The sequence below is a fragment of the Oncorhynchus masou genome, chromosome 15 (genome assembly GCF_036934945.1).
Source record: "Oncorhynchus masou masou isolate Uvic2021 chromosome 15, UVic_Omas_1.1, whole genome shotgun sequence".
Classification (NCBI taxonomy): Eukaryota; Metazoa; Chordata; class Actinopteri; order Salmoniformes; family Salmonidae; genus Oncorhynchus; species Oncorhynchus masou.
Genome location: NC_088226.1, coordinates 7,581,767 through 7,602,706, shown reverse-complemented (window position 1 = coordinate 7,602,706; position 20,940 = coordinate 7,581,767). Strand labels below are relative to the sequence as shown.

Sequence of the window (20,940 nt, the reverse complement as noted above, 5' to 3'; positions counted from 1 at the left end):
ACAAAAGACAAATTTCCTTTATATAAAAATCCCCATAACATGAACATTAAATGAAAGAAACCGGTATTCAAGGCACCATCAGTAGCCTATATTTTCTATTTTAGCAAAAGTGGGCTAAATTTACTTCAAAGAAAAAAACAATAATAGCAATTTTCTATCATCCACTCAACTGAAATATTTTTAAAATATAATTGGATTGAAATACAATAAAATAAAGTGCAAAAATCTATTAATCAAAAACAACACTTTGTTTAAGGAGAAGTAACATGCAGTGAAAACAAATATTAAACTTTAACTTTTAAACTTGAACTGAGTAAAAACTCTAAATATGTGATTGCACAGTAATGTTCACTTGTTTGAGGTTGAGGGTGATACTTGGTGGTGTCCCATCTTTTCCACAAGTTCATCAATGTTCGGGGTAAGGCTCTGAGCTGAGGAAATCCTCAGAATTGAGTGGAGGTGTTCAGCAGTAAGTCGACTTCTGTGTGATGTTTTGTTCAGGTTCATCAAAGAAAAAAGTTGTTCACACAGGTATGTGCTGCCAAACATAGACAACGTTTGAGTAGCCTGGATGCGCAGCTGGGGCATTGTGTCGGGGAGGAAACGGGCGAACTCCGCAGCACCCACTGCCGCATATTTTGCCCTCAGTGCATCATTGCATTGGAGGTCAATCAACTCCATTTGGAGGTTTGGTGGTGAGCTTTCCACGTCAACAGCAAATGGGTTACCGAGCAGTTCCAACCTGCTTTTTTGTGCTTCAAAGTCAGCAAATCGGCGTCGAAAGTCAGCGGCAAGCATACCTATTTTATCAGCCAACTGTGCGCTCGGGAACGCACTGGTAGAGAGCTTCTCTTTCATGGTCTGGCAGCTGGGAAAGTGGCTCAAATTTTCTTTCCGCATCTCGTCTCCCACAGAGTCAGTTTGGTTTTAAATGCCTTCACTGTACTGTACATATCAGAGATGACATGATCCCGACCCTGCAGCTGCAAGTTCATTGCATTCAGATGACTCGTAATGTCACACAGAAAAGCCATTTCACACAGAAACATTTCGTCTCGGAGTTGTGTTGTGTCTTTCCTTTGCTGTCCAAGAACAGACAAATCTCCTCACGAAGCTCGAAACATCTTTGAAGCACCTTTCCCTGGCTTAGCCATCGCACCTCTGTGTGATAAGGCAAATCACCATGCTCCGTTTCTAACTCCGTCAGAAATGCCTTGAACTGGCGGTGATTCAAACCTTTGGCTCTGATAAAGTTAACTGTGCGCGTGATGATGCTCATTACATGCTCCATTTTCAAGGCTTTACCGCACAACGCTTCCTGGTGTATGATACAATGATAAGCTGTCAGCTCACCTGTCGCGTTTTCCTCTTGCATCTTTTCCCGTATCTTCGCCACCAGTCCGCTCCTGTGTCCACACATCGCAGGTGCTCCGTCGGTTGTCAAACCCACGAGTTTTTCCCAAGGCAGCTCCATCTCATTTACACATCTTGACACCTCTTCATACAAATCATGCCCCGTAGTTGTGCCATGCATAGGACGTAAAGCCAAAAACTCCTCTGTCACGCTTAGGCTGGAGTCCACTCCGCGGATGAAAATTGACAACTGGGCAATGTCAGAAATGTCGGTGCTCTCATCCACAGCCAAGGAATATGCAATGAAATCTTTTTCCCTTTTTCACAAGCTGCTCTTTTAGATTGATGGACAACTGGTCTACTCTCTCGGCAATGGTGTTTCTGCTCAGACTCACATTTAAAAAGAGTTGCCTTTTTTCTGGGCAAACTTCGTCACAAACTTTAATCATGCAGTTTTTGATGAAATCCCCTCCGTAAATGGCCGGGCTGATTTAGCGATCTCTTCTGCCAAAATAAAACTGGCCTTGACAGCAGCCTGGCCTTGTGATTTGGCTTTTTTGAACAGAGCCTGTCGAGATTTGAGGCCTCGTTTTAATTCCTCTGCCTTTTGTAGCCTTTGTTCCATGTCCATATTCTTGTTTTTGTCCGCGTGTTTCGTTTCATAATGTCGTCTCAGATTATACTCTTTCAGTACCGCCACACTTTCTCCACACAGAAGACACACAGGTTTTCCAGCTACCTCCGTGAACATATACTCCGACTCCCACCTTGTTTGAAACCCCGGTTCTCAGTGTCCACCTTCCGTTTTGCCATTTTTGATGGGTATCTGAAAGTTAATTTTACTGTGATGCTGACGACTGCTGTGCCAATAAATATTGAAATGAAGCAGCCTACTGCTCGGTGCGTCACCGTTGCATTGTGGGAAATGTAGTATTGGTGCGTGTAAAAGATCTGCGGGCTGCCGGCTTGCTGCGGTCTGCGGGCCGGTTCTAATAATAAATCAAGATCATCCCAGGGGCCGTAAAAAACCTTCTCGCGGGCCGGATGTGGCCCGCGGGCCTTGACTCTGACATATGTGCTGTACGGGGATCGCAGCCATAAGATGTTTTAATGAGGCCTGTTCCCTCTGCAGAAGATAAGAATAATAAGGTGATGAGGGCTCCTATTTGTCATGCATTTTGTTCAAGCAGAAGGGCCTGTGTTTTTTTGTTTTTGTGAATGTGTGTGTGTGTGTGTGTGTGTACAGCACTGTGAAAGAACTGGGTCATGTTTACCTTACACCTGTGTAACAGTGTTGCTGCCGTCCCTCTCCTCATCCCAACCTGGACTTGAGCCAGGGACCCTCTGAACACATCGGCAACCAGGTAAACAACTACTTCAAGGTCTCAGAGTGAGTGACGTCACCGATTGAAACGCTACTAGCGGGCACCGCTAACTAGCTAGCCATTTCACACTGGTTACACCTGCAAGGATGATGAGCACCACTGGGAGAACATCCTCCCTTTCCCTACCTCATTTCTCTTTGTCTCTCTCTCTCTCTCTCTCTTTCCTCCCTCTTTTTTTCTCTTCCACATGATTTTCTTTTCTTTATCCATCCCTTTCTTCTCTTGCCCTTGTTCTTTTCCATTTCTTCTCCCTTAACCTATATTTATTTCTCCATCTCTCCCTTCCATCCCTCCTAATTTATTATCTCCTCTCAATCTCCCTCCGTCCTCTTCAGTGAGAAGCCCCAGGCAGTGAGCAGCCTGTCAGCTGGGAGGTTGTGTGGAGTCAGCCGGTTCAGTCCAGCCTTAGTCACTGGGGCTGAAACAAACAGCCACATCTCCACACTGTCCTGTCTGCCTGTGACCCTGAATGAGCAACCAGAGAATGGGTCTGGGCCCCAAGGCCATGGGGGACTGGTCCTAAATTATAAAGCCATTACACCAACACTAATTTCCCTTTAAATAATGAGTAAGGGGTTGTACTGATGGAGTTGAGGTCAGGGCTCTGTGCAGTTCAATCATGTTCTTCCACACCGATCTCAACAAACTATTTCTGAATAGACCTCGCTTTGTGCACGGGGGCATTTCATGCTGAAACAGGAAAGGGCCTTCGACAAACTGTTGCCTCAAACTTGGAAGCACAAAATCATCATTCAGGGTGGCAGGTAGCCTAGTGGTTAGAGCGTTGGGACAGTAACCGAAAGGTTGCTGGATCAAATCCCCGAGCTGACGATCTGTCGTTCTACCCCTGAACGAGGTAGTTAACCCACTGTTCCACGGTAGGTCGTCATTGTAAATAAGAATTTGTTCTTAATAACTGACTTGCCTGGTTAAAAAAACCTGTACATTTAAAATGTCATTGTAGTGTTGCTGTAAAATTGGCACTATGGGGCAGGTAGCATTCTCCTGGCATCCCCTAAACCCAGAGATGTCCGTCAGACTGCCAGATGGTGAAGTGTGATTCATCACTACAGAGAAGCTTTACACCACTCAGAGTCCAATGGTGAAACCCATTGCACATGGTGATCTTAACAGCTCCATGGAAACCCATTGCATAAAGCTCCCGATGAACAGTTCTTGTGCTAACGTTGCTTCCAGAGGCAGTTTGGAACTCATTAGTGAGTGTTGCAACCCAAGGACAAATGATTTTTACTTCAGCACTCAGCGGTCCCATTCTATGCACTTGTATGGCCTACCACTTCGCGGCTGAGCCGTTGTTGCTCCTAGACATTTCCACTTCACAATAACAGCACTTACAGTTGACATGGGCAGCTCTAGCTGGGGCAGAAATTTGACAAACTGAGTTGTTGAATAGGTGGCATCCTATGACGGTGCCACGTTGAAAGTCTCTGAGCTCTTCCAAATGGGCCATTCTAATGCCAATGTTTGTCTATGGAGATTGCATGGTTGTGTGTGATTTTATGCACCTATCAGCAATGGATGTGGCTCAAATAGCCACATCTACTCATTTTGAGGGATGTCCACACCTTTTTGGCCATGTAGTGCATCTTAAATTGCATGTGTGTACGTTTGTGTGCGTGCCTTTGTGTGCGTGTGTACATATATGTATGAACACTTAGCCATATTTATTTCCCACGGCATTGAGAGTGCATTTATCCTGCTAGTCTGAGAACCACAGAAGTAGAATCTCAGCCAGTGAGGCTCTTTGTACTCTGGGTTTCTCACTGATGCCTCTGAGCGCCCTGCACTCCTTTAAATAGCCCCAGTTGCTGAAGAAACAATTAACCACGAACGTGATGAAAGCCAAGTGAAACAGTGTTTAATGTGCTCGCCGTCGCTTTCTGCTCCCACCATCATCTGCAGTGAAATGAAACCTTAATTAATACGTCTCCAAAGCCTCTCCCTCACGTTGAATTAGGACTGAATCTGGAGAGGCCCAGTGCTGGGGATGAGGGCCACAAATTAGGATTACAGAGGCATCCATCAGTAGCAAAGACTAAAGAGTTGAGACCTTAAATGACCATAACTATAAGCTTGATGACGGATCATATTTTATAAGATAGGTAATGAAAACAAAAATGAATGAACTCACTCTGGTTAGTGGTTGGGGATATTTGGGTTTAGGCTGACAGCTGGTTTTGTGATCAACTCTTTATCAACATTCTCAGTGATAACCGCAAGCACAGGAGTACAATCTTCACAACTGAAACAAACAGATAGAGCAAACACAGGGGTTGATTGAACTGATTTGTTGCCGAGTCATGCTAATCATTAGCATTACCTGCAGCCTGACTAGACTGTCTGTGATTGGTTGCTAGTAGCACTCTGTTACTGTCTCCCAATGGATTAGAGGAGGTTGTCTCTGCGACTGCCTCTGTGTCTGTCCGACTGGGTGATCCTACAGTCAGCTCACGTCATGACTCAGCAATCAGCCTATTAGTCCCAGTGACTCTGCATTTATTCAGACGGAAAAACACTCCTGTGTGTGGTCAAGGAGAGTTCCTCTCACGTATCTGCCTGTGTGCTGGGAAAGGGTGAATGGATATGCCTGGTGCCCTAAATTGATGACATATGTCGTGTAGCAATAGATGAGTGGCGATTAGAATTTTTCTCGGGTCCACTCAGAATCCAAATACCCAAGATCTGACCCGAGACATAGTTGTGTTCTGTGGGTGTCACTGTACAGTAGTCTGATACCCCATTTCATGGGTGCACACTCTATAGGCAAGGCTGTACATGTGCATATATTTATGCCACCAATTAACTGTTTTTTTTTACTGTTTATTGTCAAATTTTAAGTTATATAACAACATTCCAACCTTGTTTAGCATTAATATCTAGTCTAAATATGGCATTATTCCACTATCTGTTTTGGTCAGTATTAATTGGGGACTTCAATTTTTAAGGCAAAGCACAAATTCCACTATTGTGGCTAATCCTTATTGTGTCTAGCTTCACACAGGTGTGGGACACAACTGCTGCCTCTCTGCTACTGCCCAGTCGGAAGGAAGAAAGAGTGGGAATTGCACCTCGATGGAATTGCACCACTGTTGCACTGGTCATCAGCATCGGCTTGTCGTTGAGTTAGCAATTGGATTGTCACGGTAACAGTCAACCACCAGACCGAATATGGATGACTATTTAAATCAAGTGTTATCAAGTGTTACTTGATGACATCATGACAACTTGGGGTCAGTGGGTTCAGAACAACAATGACAAAAACTGTATACAGAAAAATACCCAAAGGGGCACTTGAGGAGTGGGGTGGCCAAGGGGACGGTCTTCTGACACAGGTATAAAGTAGCTTCTCTGGATTCCCACATGGTAGGAGTTCATCCTCCCGTTAACCAGACAGGCACTAACAAAGTATAGACTGCTGATCACTGTCCTTGCTGCTGAAATTGCGACATCTATTCGATGATGGGCTTTCTGTGGTAGCAGAAAGGAATGTAGCCTAGAGCTTTAGCTAATGGATAAATGTTTATTGGTAGGCCTATTTGGTCATCCTTTCCTCATGTTCACATTTCACAACACTATACATGGTGTCGCAATGCTGCTATCTTTAGGCTGCTTAATGGTGGCAATAATGTAATTACTTGTTCAGTAATTAATGTTGGAAATTCAAACATTGCAAATTGTCAAATAACTTTTTTGATGCAATTTATCTCTTTCAATAATATGTTGAAGGAGAATGAGAGACACAATTAAATATGTTGTACAATTGCTATATTTGAAGCACCATTCCCTTCTGCCCAGTTTCCCGGATGTTGCTAGAAAAATCAAGCTGTTTTTATCAACCCTGTAACTGTCACTTCTGCAGAGAGAGTTTTCTAAACTTAAACACATGAAGAGCTAGGCCTGACTGAGAACCATTAGGCTCCCGGTCTGATGTGCGCTTTTGAACACGTGAGTAAGCTTCATTCATTGCTCTGGCGCCGTCGTAGCCTTGACCATGGAATTTGTTCACTGATATCCCCTTACTTTCAATCAGTTAAATGTTGTATTGTTCAAGGCTTGAGGCACCTTTTGGGAAAGAAAATCTTTCCACGCTACAGAGGCTACACCAGTCCGCTAATAAAGGACTAGTAAAGGCCCAGTGTGCCACTTTTGTGAAGAAAAAAAAATATATATTTGTATTATTATTTATTTTATTCAGAGTTTTTATTTAGGGGGATTTTCAGCACCCTCAGCACCCCTACTTCCTGCAGCTATGGCAACAGGCATGTCTGTATAACCGCTCCCCTGTGTGACAGAGGTAGGATGTGGAAAAACAGCAGGACTCTTCTCACATTCACGTGCTATATGGAACGAGGATTATCTTTCTAACTGGTTGTAGTTATACACTTGCCGTGTCCCACAAATCAGCAAGTCGTATTTCCGACCAGCATATGAACGCAGCGTCTCTCCTCCTTTCCTTGACGGTAAAGCCAAGCCACACTGACTGACTAGTAGTCCATACAGTATTAAAGAGGAGTGGATGGGGCAATATGCCATAGTGCTGGTGATGGAGCTATCTGAGTGTGTTTCAAATGTATCTGAGCTGTGGGCCTTTAGAGTGCCATTAAAGAGGCCTCGTGCCATTACTGATAATCCCTGTGTGTGACTCAGATAGAGTCATCATGTGTAGTACAACATGGAGGAGAGTGTATGCAGTGGAGGTTCCAATTAGGATTGAGGTTCTCCCATGGATTTGAGAGGATCCTGTTGTCTTCCTCTCTCTCTCTCTCGCTCTGTATCTCTCCCCCCTTCCTACTCTTCACCCTTATCTTGCATGAGAGGAGACGGCTGGGGATTGATGGCAAATTGAATGTTCTTTATCGTCTTGTTCCTCCTGCAGTGAGCCCTGCATACGCACATGTCCACACACACAAACACACACTTGAAGACACTAAACCACAGACAAACACACACACATACTTGCAGTAACACACTATCTTTTATGTACCACACTAAACCTTCACAGAAGGTCTCCTACTAATACATCATTGTTCTCTTTCTCTGTGTTTCCAGTTGTCGTACCAGTAACAGGAAGAGTCTGATCCTGTCCACCACCTCCCCCACTCTGCCCCACCGCCCCCACTCTCCTCTGCCCCTCCCTGGACACCTCGGTACGTACTACAGCCATCTCGGACTGCAAACATCCTACTGTAAACACGTCATTATACAGTACCTCTCCCCTTCTTTCATGCTCTGTCTGTTTCTCTATTCCCATTCCTATATGTTTCCAGGAAGTAGCCCTCTGGACAGCCCACGCAACTTCTCTTCCAGCACCGCGGCACACTTCTCATTCGCCTCCTCCAGAAGGTAACAGCTCCCTGACACTGTGTGTATGCATGTGTGTGTATGTGTGTGAGAGAGGGAGGGAGAGTTGAATACCTGTTAGATGCAGGTCTAGCACCTCCCAGTGAGAATGATCACACCTCTCAGAGTCAGTGTTGAGAGGAAGCCAGAGAGCCTAGCCAGGAGGTAGGAATGTGTGTATGTATGTTTGAGATACACAACAACATACACATGTGAAGAGGTCCAATCCAGTCATCCCTTCTCTTCCCGGTCAGTCAGTCAGTCAGAGTTAGAGGAGCAGAGGCATGAGCAGTAATAGCTTTTTGTACTCACCGTTCGTGTTTATCAAATCTTTCTGCCAGTCTGTCACTGCAGCCCCATAGAAACACAATGGCCAGGCCACTCCACTCAATTCCCTCTCCCTTCGGATGGCTCTTATGACTAACACAATACGGTGGATCAGTTGTGTTCTACAGGGTGCGGGCGCCGCCTCATTCGCATATTTCCATATTAGTTTGATTGGTGGATGCCCTGAGGATGTTGGGCATAAGTCTGATGCTCTCAGGTTTATTACTGTACATTGTTTTTCTCCTCTGAAGGGTGGATGGTCGACGATGGTCCCTGGCATCTCTGCCCTCGTCTGGATATGGCACCAACACGCCCAGCTCCACGGTAGCACAGATTTACCCTGCTTTGTCTGACTTACTTCACTTTCTCTGTTTCCTTTCTTTTTCTAACACCATGGTACACTCTTACTGTCTGTCTCCTTTCTCTTTCTAACACTATGGTACACTCTTACTGTCTCTGTCTCCTTTCTCTTTCTAACACTATGGCACACTCTTACTGTCTCTGTCTCCTTTCTTTTTCTAACACTATGGTACACTCTTACTGTCTCTGTCTCCTTTCTCTTTCTAACACTATGGCACACTCTTACTGTCTCTCTCTCCTTTCTTTTTCTAACACTATGGCACACTCTTACTGTCTGTCTCCTTTCTCTTTCTAACAACATGGCACACTCTTACTGTCTCTGTCTCCTTTCTCTTTCTAACACCATGGCACACTCTTACTGTCTCTGTCTCCTTTCTCTTTCTAACACCATGGTACACTCTTACTGTCTCTGTCTCCTTTCTCTTTCTAACACCCTGGCACACTCTTACTGTCTGACTCCTTTCTCTTTCTAACACCATGGTACACTCTTACTGTCTCTGTCTCCTTTCTCTTTCTAACACCATGGCACACTCTTACTGTCTCTGTCTCCTTTCTCTTTCTAACACCATGGCACACTCTTACTGTCTCTGTCTCCTTTCTCTTTCTAACACCCTGGCACACTTACTGTCTCTGTCTCCCTTTCTAACACCCTGGCACACTCTTACTGTCTGACTCCTTTCTCTTTCTAACACCATGGTACACTCTTACTGTCTCTGTCTCCTTTCTCTTTCTAACACCCTGGCACACTCTTACTGTCTGACTCCTTTCTCTTTCTAACACCATGGTACACTCTTACTGTCTCTGTCTCCTTTCTCTTTCTAACACTATGGCACACTCTTACTGTCTCTGTCTCCTTTCTCTTTGTAACACCCTGGCACACTCTTACTGTCTTGACTCCTTTCTCTTTCTAACACCATGGTACACTCTTACTGTCTGACTCCTTTCTATTTCTAACACCATGGTACACTCTTACTGTCTCTGTCTCCTTTCTCTTTCTAACACTATGGTACACTCTTACTGTCTCTGTCTCCTTTCTCTTTCTAACTCCATGGTACACTCTTACTGTCTGACTCCTTTCTCTTTCTAACACTATGGTACACTCTTACTGTCTGACTCCTTTCTCTTTCTAACACTATGGTACACTCTTACTGTCTCTGTCTCCTTTCTCTTTCTAACACCATGGCACACTCTTACTGTCTCTGTCTCCTTTCTCTTTCTAACACCATGGTACACTCTTACTGTCTCTGTCTCCTTTCTCTTTCTAACACCCTGGCACACTCTTACTGTCTGACTCCTTTCTCTTTCTAACACCATGGTACACTCTTACTGTCTCTGTCTCCTTTCTCTTTCTAACACCATGGCACACTCTTACTGTCTCTGTCTCCTTTCTCTTTCTAACACCATGGCACACTCTTACTGTCTCTGTCTCCTTTCTCTTTCTAACACCCTGGCACACTCTTACTGTCTGACTCCTTTCTCTTTCTAACACCATGGTACACTCTTACTGTCTCTGTCTCCTTTCTCTTTCTAACACCCTGGCACACTCTTACTGTCTGACTCCTTTCTATTTCTAACACCATGGTACACTCTTACTGTCTCTGTCTCCTTTCTCTTTCTAACTCCATGGTACACTCTTACTGTCTCTGTCTCCTTTCTCTTTCTAACACTATGGTACACTCTTACTGTCTGACTCCTTTCTCTTTCTAACACCATGGCACACTCTTACTGTCTCTGTCTCCTTTCTCTTTCTAACACCATGGTACACTCTTACTGTCTCTGTCTCCTTTCTCTTTCTAACACTATGGCACACTCTTACTGTCTCAGTCTCCTTTCTCTTTCTAACACCATGGCACACTCTTACTGTCTCTGTCTCCTTTCTCTTTCTAACACCATGGTACACTCTTACTGTCCCTGTCATTGCCTCAGGGTCTTCTTCAGTTTCTCTCTCTCATTCACACACTCATAGACACACACACATACCGGCACACACATCATCTCTACCCACATTTTTTCTGTTTTCGATTCTCCTCCCTCAGGTCTCTCTCTCTCTCTCTCTCTCTCTCTCTCTCTCTCTCTCTCTCTCTCTCTCTTTCTCTGTTTTCCTCACTTATGTAACACAACATCAGAAGCCTGGGGACTGCTCTCGTCTGGCCAGTGAGAGAGGGAGGAACAGACGAGGGTAGCTAGATAAGTACCAGGCCGGTGGGATAAGAGAGGAGAGTAGAAAAGAGGAGAAAATAGCGCAAGTACATGCTGTTCGGTGCCCAATTCACCACAGGCTCTATTTAGCTAAATACCCCCACTGGAAATAATACGTCAACAAGCAACACATATATATCTGAATGAACCCAGACATGGAACTTAGTATGGAGCTGGCAGGGTGGCTTCAAATCAAATCAAACTTTATTTGTCACATGCGCCAAATACAACCTTATCGTGAAATGCTTACTTGCAAACCCTTTAACCAACAATGCAGTTCAAGAAAGAGTTAAGAAAATATTTACCAAATAAACTAAGTGTATAAAGTAGCACAATAAAATAACAATAACGAGGCTATATACAGGGGGTACCGTTACCGAGTCAATGTGCGGAGGTACAGGTTAGTTGAGGTAATTTGTACATGTAGGTAGGGGTAAAGTGACTATGCATAGATAACTATGCATAGATAATAAACAGTGAGTAGCAGCAGTGTACAACACAAATGGGGGATCAGACTTGGCGTTCCAGTACTGCTTGCCGTGCGGTAGCAGAGAATTTTTTGGGGGGCTTTCCTCTGACACCGCCTAGTATATACAGTAGGTCTTGGATGGCAGGAAGCTTGGCCCCTCTGTCGCGCCTTACGGTCAGATGCCGAGCAGTTACCATACCAAGCAGTGATGCAACTGGTCAGGATGTTCTCAATGGTGCAGCTGTAGAACCTTTTGAGGATCTTGGGACCCATGCCAAATCTTTTCAGTCTCCTGAGGGGGAAAGGGTGTTATCGTGCCCTCTTCACAACTAGTACCAGTCCTACAACAGAGTCCCCTCCTCTCCCCTGGGACTAAGTCTGATCATGGCTATGGTGGAGACAGATCCATTTGGGAGTGAAAACTGTGCTTTTTCAATACCCTGGCAGACATATTGAGAAAGCAGCATCGATGAATAACAGAACATTTATAACCATGAAATGCAGTGACAGAGATAATCTTCCCGTCCTTCCATCCAACCTTGTCCTGATTGTTTTAAGCAGGGATGCCAATTGGGATTGATTTGGGATTGAGCCTGTGGTTAGTGGTGAATGTCAAGTCCCATTGCTTTGACTCAGCAGGTAAATGAGTCTGTATCTGAAAGGGGCAGATTAATGTCGCAGACCCTGGTGCTGTGCTCACTTCATTAGTGTCTCTCTCTGTCTCTCAGAGGTGAGACAGATGGACGAGGTTAACTGTCCCCACTTCCCAGTATAGCCACTATCAGAGCCACCAGAATACATGATTAGCTATGGTTCTGGCCAATACAAAAACGGGATTTCATGTATGAGAGAACATCAATTTTCTTCTTCTTTTGTCTTCTGTCTAACACCTCCACTCTTCCTCCCTTCTCTTTCTCCTCCTTTTCTCTCTCTTCCTCCCCCTCCAGTCCTCCAGCTCATCTCAGGAGCGGCTGCACCAGCTGCCCTTCCAGCCCACCATGGACGAGTTGCACTTCCTGTCCAAGCACTTTGGCAGCACGGAGAGCATCACCGACGATGATGGGGGCCGCTGCTCACCACACATGCGACCGCGCTCCCGCAGCCTCAGTCCTGGACGCTCCCCCTCCTGCTATGACAATGAGATCGTCATGATGAACCATGTGTACAAGGAGCGCTTCCCCAAAGTATGACATGACACACACACAGACGCACATCCACACACACACACACACAGACGCACATCCACACACACACACAAAACATAATTGTCTCTCACACTTTCAAGTGCAAGTAAGGATAAGGATTGGTTATAGCACACTGGTATCAAAAGGAAGCAGGTTATGGTGTTTGCTCAGTGTGGTACTGTATGTCAGAGAAACTCTCTTCTATGGAAGTTGGGGGAAACGAGGCTGTCTCCTCTCTGATTTGTATATCAGGAGTTATGTCTACTTTTAAACAGGTGGAAGTGAGAATGATGGAAATACCACGGGTCAATGGAGCGAAACTGCACTATTTCAGTTTTGAATGTCAAATATGAAATGGGTAAAACTCTCCTAACTCTGTTTTCTGTATCTCCCTCTCCCAGGCCACGGCTCAGATGGAGGAGCATCTAGCAGAGTTCATCAATGCCTTCTCCCCTGAGAGCGTGCTGCCGCTGGCCGACGGGGTCATCAGCTTCATCCACCATCAGATAGCAGAGCTGTCCAGGGACTGCCTGTCCAAAGCTCGCGAGGGCCTCATCACTACTGTCTATTTCTTTGAGCTGCAGGAGAACCTGGAGAAGCTGCTCAATGACGTGAGTCACAGAAACTCTGCAACTATAGGCTAAGATGTCATGATAGGTGCCAGGACAGGTCAGTTCTGGGGTTATAGAGCTGCCCATAAGCCACTCTTATGTTGCAGTGTATAACATCAGCATAGCCCTGAGTGGAATTGTTGAATGGGAGCCACATTGTCTCAATATCAGGCTCTTCTCAGGTCTGGGTGGCCTAGCTGCAGGCTGCTGAAAGGCACATTTAGTTCCTATCATCTCATTTCAAATGACAGCACTACGCCTTTCAGAAGGATAAGAATGAGTAAAGGAGTAAAATAAGGCTAATTGTGTAATAGTGTGTGTGATTTGTGTGAGCAGATAGAACCTATCACGGAACTTCCTCTGCATCTCTGGTTTGGCGGGTTGATTAAATCGGTCTGATTATTCTGGGTTGCCAGTATTCTGTTTGATTGGATTAGTTTTGCCTGGAAAATGACTGTTCTCACATCCAACATTGCTGCCAAGCTTTGATTTATTTTAGTATTTTTCTGTCTGTCGCTGTCTCTCTCTCTCTCTACTTCTCTCTCTTCCTCAACATTTCTCTCTCTCTCTCTTCCTCCGTCTATTTCTCTCTCTCTCAGGCGTACGAGCGATCAGAGAGTTCAGAGGTGGCCTTCGTCACAGAGCTGGTGAAGAAACTCCTCATCATCATCTCTCGCCCAGCAAGGCTGCTGGAGTGCCTGGTGAGAACAGAAAACAGAACTCTCAACACAATCACAGTCATGGTAATGGTCATGGGAGTGTTCACAGTCACATTCACGGTCCATGGCCCCACTAATTATTTAACAGACCATATCCCTGGCCTGAACCAAAGACAAATTAATTTCCTTAAATAAATATGAACACAAACAGTCATTATAAACATTTAAACAGGGGGTTTATTACACAGTAGGGCAAAAATACTGAGCTCCAACTAAGCACCTTGATAAAAGGCCCAATCTGACTGGCTAGCAATCCCATTTGCATTTAGATTAAAATTCCTGTTGCCTTGCTACTGTATTACAAATACCAGCGGCCCCCTGAAGTCCTGTCTGAGTCTCAGACCGTGACTGTGTCATTTAAAGTTTGAGCCTGTGTGTGTAGCCCAGACTGACTTAGGGTCTCTGGTAGATCAGTAGTCCTGTCCTCTGGGTGAACGCAGCCAGCAGGCCTCATAAACTTGGCTTCCATCCAACCTTTTTATGTGCGTAAAGGACATGTTGGATAAAAAATGTCATGACAGGCCTGATGGAAACATCATTTTTTTTCGGTGAACCTTCCAAATGTCGACCAAACAAAATACGTTAGACAAGCCCTTACAAAAAAGATTGCAATTTTGAAACTGCAGTAAAAGTGCAGTAACTGCAGTTGACTGTGGTGTTTTAGATGCAGTAATTGCAGAATAACTGTAGTGTTATACTGTACTCTGACTGCTGTAAATAAAACAGTGGTATTTTGGACACAGTATTTGCAGCATACTGTAGTTATACTGCACTCTTACTCTTTTATGCTCAAATTTTGAAATAATAACCCATCAAATGGAAGTTCAGTTAACTTAGAGTCCTGCAATGACATGTGTATGGTCCTCCCACTACAACTCGTCAGGGAAGCATGTAGTTTATTAGGCTACAGATTAAATCATTTATGATGAACTTCACAGGGTGGTGAAAGTGCAAGGTCATGATCTTGATGCTCCTTTCCAATAAATATCGAGGGTCTTATTCTGGTGATGTCATCATCGATGCAATAATCAATAATCTCATCAACTCAATTCTGGACCTCGAAGCCAGTTCTACTGCATTACTTTCATTGTTCCCCTCTAATTAGAGACTGATTTATACCTGGGACACCAGGTGAGTGCAATTTATTATCAGGTAGGACAGAAAACCAGCAGGCTCCTGGCCTCGTAGGTTAAGAGTTGAATACCCGTGATGTAGGCTATGCGTGTGCTCTAGCCAACAGCATGCAGGGCGCAGAAACAGTACTGTGCCAATACCAGAGTGGGCACAAATCAAATCAAATCAAAGTTTATTTGTCACGTGCGCCGAATACAACAGGTATAGTAGACCTTACAGTGAAATGCTTACTTACAGGCTCTAACCAATAGTGCGAAAAAAGGTGTGTGTGTGTGTGTGTGTGTGTGTGTGTGTGTGTGTGTGTGTGTGTGTGTGTGTGTGTGTGTGTGTGTGTGTGTGTGTGTGTGTAAGTAAAGAAATTAAACAACAGTAAAAGGCATTTGAAAATAACAGTAGCAAGGCTATATACAGACACTGGTTAGTCAGGCTTATTGAGGTAGTATGTACATGTAGATATGGTTAAAGTGACTATGCATATATGATGAACAGAGAGTAGCAGTAGCGTCAAAGAGGGGTTGGCGGGTGGCGGGACACAATGCAGATAGCCCGGTTAGCCAATGTGTGGGAGCAGTGGTTGGTCGGCCCAATTGAGGTAGTATGTACATGAATGTATAGTTAAAGTGACTATGCATAGTATATAATAAACAGAGAGTAGCAGCAGCGTAAAGGAGGGTGAGACTCTGATGACTCTGATGACTCACTCGCTATATAAAACATTTGGGATGAGAAAATCATCAGTAGAGTTGAAAATGTGATGGAAACCCATTTAACTAGTATTTTATATTTGGTACATGCATAGACGCGGGAAGTAGAAAAATCGGAATAATTATTTGAAAAAAATGTCTTCAAAAAAGTAGTGCACTGGGCCTTTACTAATCCAGTATTAGCGGACTGATATTGCGTCTGTAGTGCGGCAATAAAATTAGTTATATCTTGATTCAAGCAGTATTATACCTGTGTCACACTGAATGTGGTCCCCCTGTTCCTGTCCCTCAGGAGTTTAATCCAGAGGAGTTCTACCACCTGCTGGAGGCAGCAGAGGACCATGCCAAGGAGGGACACCTGATGAAGACGGACATCCCTCGCTACATTATCAGCCAGCTGGGACTGACACGAGACCCTATAGAGGGTGAGTGAGAGAATGAGTCCGAGAGAGAGAGAGAAAGACGAAAACTTGACTTGTGTTGACTACTGTTGCTCTCTCACTCTATGTATTGCTGAAAGGCAGCTCATGGGTACTCCCTCTGTATGTCCCCAGAAATGGTGAACTTGGACAGCTACGACAGTGAGGGACCTCTCACCCCAGAAACAGATGACTCAACAGAGGTGAGAACCTTGTCCCTACTCCACCTCTTCTCAGCCCACCCACCATCAACCCCCTCTCCCTCTGTCCCTTTGGGTTAAGCCAAACTGTAGTCCAAGGTCCTGCTGACTGTAATGAATATGCTTCCTCTACTAATTACTTGGCACAGTGGACATTACCCTACGTAATTGAGTTCATTTGCTTTGACTAGTGTCCGAAGTCAAAGCAGGATATCCTCTAGTGCCTTGTAGCCTTGCAATCAGCCCTCCTTCAACCATCAGGACAGGTACCAAAATTCCGCTAACTGGACAAGAAGTCAGGAAGACAAGGGTAGCACTGGGGGGAGAAAGAGACAACGTCACTCCTGTGGGCCTGGTGTTGGAGGTCTGGCCAGATCCAGTCTCGTCTTACCCTACTGTCATGCTCTCTCCCTCAGGGCAAGATGAGAGCTATGAAGACGCCCGAAGAGGCTGACTTCCAGACCATAAAGCTGATCAGCAATGGAGCCTATGGGTGAGTGTGGGTGTGGGTGTGGGTGTGTGTGTGTGTGTGAGGGTGTGTTCACACATATGAATGTTACATTAGTATATGTCTCTGAGCCATCTTGTTGATGTCCATTAAATGGTTTTAGGAGAAAACACTAGATTTACTCAGTAAAATGTGTATAAAATCAGATTACTAACTGTGTGTATGCGTGTGTGTGTGTCCAGGGCTGTTTACCTGGTCCGTCACCTGGAGACCCGTCAGCGTTTTGCCATGAAGAAGATCAACAAGCAGAACCTGATCCTGAGGAACCAGATCCAGCAGGCCTTCGTAGAGAGAGACATCCTGACCTTTGCTGAGAACCCATTCGTGGTCTCCATGTTCTGCTCCTTTGAGACCCGCAGGCACCTCTGTATGGTCATGGAGTATGTGGAGGGTAAGTTAACACAATAATATACTGGACACCATTACCTGTCTGTTTAGGACAAGAGCAGCATTTAGGAAATTGCTGGTGATGGGAATGTTAGCAGTCAGTCTGATCATGTGTTATTGGTTGCCAGGGGGAGACTGTGCCACCCTGCTGAAAAACATCGGGGCATTGCCTGTGGAGATGGCACGCATGTACTTTGCCGAGACCGTCCTGGCACTGGAGTACATCCACAACTATGGCATCGTGCACCGCGACCTCAAACCAGACAAGTAAGACCTCACTTGGGTTGGCATTGAACAATTATCAAATGGGACTCATTGGAGTGAACTCAAAGTTTGATTATATTACAAACACGAAGAGTGTTTCAGGTAACCTTTGACCTGTCTGTCCCCAGTCTTCTGATCACTTCCATGGGGCACATCAAGCTGACTGACTTCGGCCTGTCTAAGATGGGTCTGATGAGCCTCACCACTAACCTGTACGAAGGACACATTGAGAAGGACACCAGAGAATTCCTGGACAAACAGGTGTGCACTGTATATAGAGCGGAGAAACCCACCACAGTATACACAAACTTGGCAGGATTTCAAAATGAATTTGCAGTAATATATTTAAATTTCTACATTTTCCATAACCATTCAGAAAAAAAACTATACCTGATCCATTTTTTTATGCATTTATTTCTAGACAAATTAATAAATTAAGGCTGAATTTATAAATGTGTGCATATAGTTGTCAAAGCGTGAAGAAATGAAATGATCAACATCAAACAAAATGTTGATCAAAATCATAACCAAATATGCCTTAGTTATTATAATCAACAGATGTTCAGATGTTTTGTTTTTCCCACCCTTTGAATGGTGCTGCTTCAATTAAATCCCCAATTATTTATTGGCTCGGCTTTCTCACAGCCACAGATCTGTTAGCATTTGACGAATACCCATCTGCACATGAAAACACAACGTCCAAAGCTTTCATGTTTCATCCTGGCATTCTCGCATTGATCCCCTCAGCTTGGCAGAAACGTGTATTGGCCACACATGTCTCCCACTCACATTTTGAGAGAGACTAGCCTTAGCATCTCACCAGTAGTGTTTTATCCATAAATATGAATACAGAGCCTCTCATGGGAGTGCTGTGGTTCTGCCCTCCATCAGGTGTGTGGCACGCCAGAGTACATCGCCCCGGAGGTGATCCTGAGACAGGGCTATGGGAAGCCAGTAGACTGGTGGGCTATGGGCATCATCCTCTATGAGTTCCTGGTGGGCTGTGTGCCGTTCTTTGGAGACACGCCTGAGGAGCTCTTTGGACAGGTCATCACAGGTGAGAGGTTGGGGGTTAGTGGGTTCATTGAGCAGCATCTTACAGCCATTTTGAAGCCATCTTTCTCACGTCTACATTATCCAATGCAACTTATCTCTGTCTGTCTCTTGTAGATGACATAGTGTGGCCAGAAGGTGATGACGCTCTTCCTGCCGATGCCCAGCATCTGATCTCTACTCTGCTTCAGACCAACCCACTGGTCCGACTGGGCACAGGTCAGCATAAACGTGCATGTTGACAACATGCTATCATCAGATGTGTGCCGTAACAGAGATGGACTAAACTGCCTATTCATAGTGAAAATATAGATTCACTCTCTCGCTCGCCCTTTCATTCTTACTCTCCCTTTCATTCTCTCTCGCTCTCGCTCTCTCTCCCGCTCTCTCTCTCTCTCTCTCTCTCTCTCTCTCTCATTCCTTCTCTTTTGGTGCCCCAGGTGGTGCATTTGAGGTGAAGCAGCACTCATTCTTCACTGAACTGGACTGGAGCAGTCTGCTGAGACAGAAGGCTGAGTTCATCCCCCACCTAGAGTCAGAGGAGGACACCAGCTACTTCGACAGTGAGTCTCTCTCTAACTGCACTGCCCCCTGGTCATGGAGGGGAACTGTGCTGATTTGTTGCATTCTTAATGTATAGAATCACCATAAGGCAGTGGTTTTCAAACATTTTCAACGGGGACCCCATTCTCTTCTCCAGAATTTCTGGGGAACCCATTTTTTTGCAACAGTTTCTCGCGACCCCACCCCACCCCTAATCTATTGACAATAGATTTTTACATCAACAAATAACCAGAGCCTGGGCGCGAACCCGCGACGCAGTGCCTTAGACCACTGCGCCACCCGGGAGGCCCATACCAAGCCTTTTTTGATATACTAAAAGCTCCATTGTTAGATTGTTTTAAAACTACTCCTATAGAAATGGTAGTCTGTCAGGTACTCAGCAGGAAGGTCTGATTTCACTATTATTAAAACAAGACCCAGATGGCAAATATAAAGACCCAGTCTATCTAAAAAACTGGAAGCCCCTTACACTTCAATATTGTGATGCAAAAATACTTGTGAAATGCATAGCACTCAGAATTAAAAGGGTTTTTCCAGGTATTGTTCATCCTGATCAGACAGGTTTTTTACATTGGAGAAAATATACGACAACTACTAGAAATAATAGAAAATCATGAACATCTAAGAAGCCAGGCCTGGTATTTATAGCGGATTTTGAAAAGGCATTTGATAAAGTAAGACTGGATTTTATTTAGAAATGCCTGGATTTTTTCAATTTTGGTAATTCTCTTATAAAATGTATAAAACTAATGTATAGCAACCCCAGGTGTAAATAGTAAATAACGGCTAATTCTCAGAGAGTTTTGAATTGTCAAGAGGAGTTAAACAAGGGTGTCCACTGTCACCATATCTATTCGTTATGGCCATTGAAATGTTAGCTATTAAAATCAGATCCAATAACAACACTAAAATCCAAGATGGCGTAGCAGTCAGACGTCCTTGTCCTGTCATGTCCCTTGTATATATTTGTTTACATATTTTTTGTCGCATATCCTTTAAAATATTTTGCTAAACCTCATCATCTAAATACTCTCCTGCAACCCGCCTCACCCAATGTGGCATGGATCTGCTTTTCTTCTGGAATTCCTCAACTGAAGCTAGCCAGCTAACTACCAGATATCAGTCAGCAAACCATTGCCAGCGGTCATCAGCTAACCTTCAGCTCGGAAAGCTCTCGCCAGTTCGAACAACGTGACTCTAACCAGAGCATAATGGACCTGTTATATTTATCCCCGGATTCCTACCACAAACTGAACATTTTCATCTGGATCTTCCCAACTAGCTAACCACAATCCCGGATGACTACTCCTGGCTAGCGTTTCCATCACAGAGCAAGCACCAATTTAGCTTGAAGCTAGCCCAGCCAGGGCTCCTGTGCTACCACCGAAACATACTCCTGGGCTACAATATCGGCCTGCTAGCTACCTAGAGCTACTTGGAACCCTACTAATTCCAAGACTGGTCTATCGACGTCACCGCACGAAGAGGCAAAAACAGACTTACCTCCATCGCGACGCCCCCCCCCCCCAAAAGGCTAACTTTCTAGCCCCTGCTATCTTCTTGCTTGTTAACCTGGTCTGCTAACTGCTAAACTGCCGGGCCCTGGTCTGCTAACTGCTAGCTTGCCTGCCTGGTCTGCTAACTGCTAGCCCTTGCTAACTGCTTGCTTGCTAACCCGGTCTGCTAACTGCTAGCTTGCCCTGGTCTACTAACTGCTAGCCCATGCTAACTGCTTGCTT

General features: G+C 44.8%; 1 protein-coding gene across 1 annotated transcript in view; it reads left to right on the top strand.

The window, feature by feature from the left end:
• LOC135555232 (microtubule-associated serine/threonine-protein kinase 1-like) overlaps positions 1-20,940 on the top strand; it is a 40,370-nt gene that overhangs the window by 5,953 nt on the left and 13,477 nt on the right. The window contains exons 3-19 of the mRNA XM_064987551.1: positions 2,646-2,743; positions 3,074-3,226; positions 7,779-7,906; positions 8,027-8,102; positions 8,678-8,750; positions 12,402-12,638; positions 13,040-13,249; positions 13,849-13,950; positions 16,099-16,231; positions 16,361-16,428; positions 16,842-16,918; positions 17,116-17,324; positions 17,449-17,587; positions 17,713-17,845; positions 18,476-18,641; positions 18,755-18,856; positions 19,078-19,200. Of these exons, the coding sequence (XP_064843623.1) occupies positions 2,646-2,743; positions 3,074-3,226; positions 7,779-7,906; positions 8,027-8,102; positions 8,678-8,750; positions 12,402-12,638; positions 13,040-13,249; positions 13,849-13,950; positions 16,099-16,231; positions 16,361-16,428; positions 16,842-16,918; positions 17,116-17,324; positions 17,449-17,587; positions 17,713-17,845; positions 18,476-18,641; positions 18,755-18,856; positions 19,078-19,200 (2,227 nt within the window). The remainder of the gene's footprint in view (positions 1-2,645; positions 2,744-3,073; positions 3,227-7,778; positions 7,907-8,026; positions 8,103-8,677; positions 8,751-12,401; positions 12,639-13,039; positions 13,250-13,848; positions 13,951-16,098; positions 16,232-16,360; positions 16,429-16,841; positions 16,919-17,115; positions 17,325-17,448; positions 17,588-17,712; positions 17,846-18,475; positions 18,642-18,754; positions 18,857-19,077; positions 19,201-20,940) is intronic.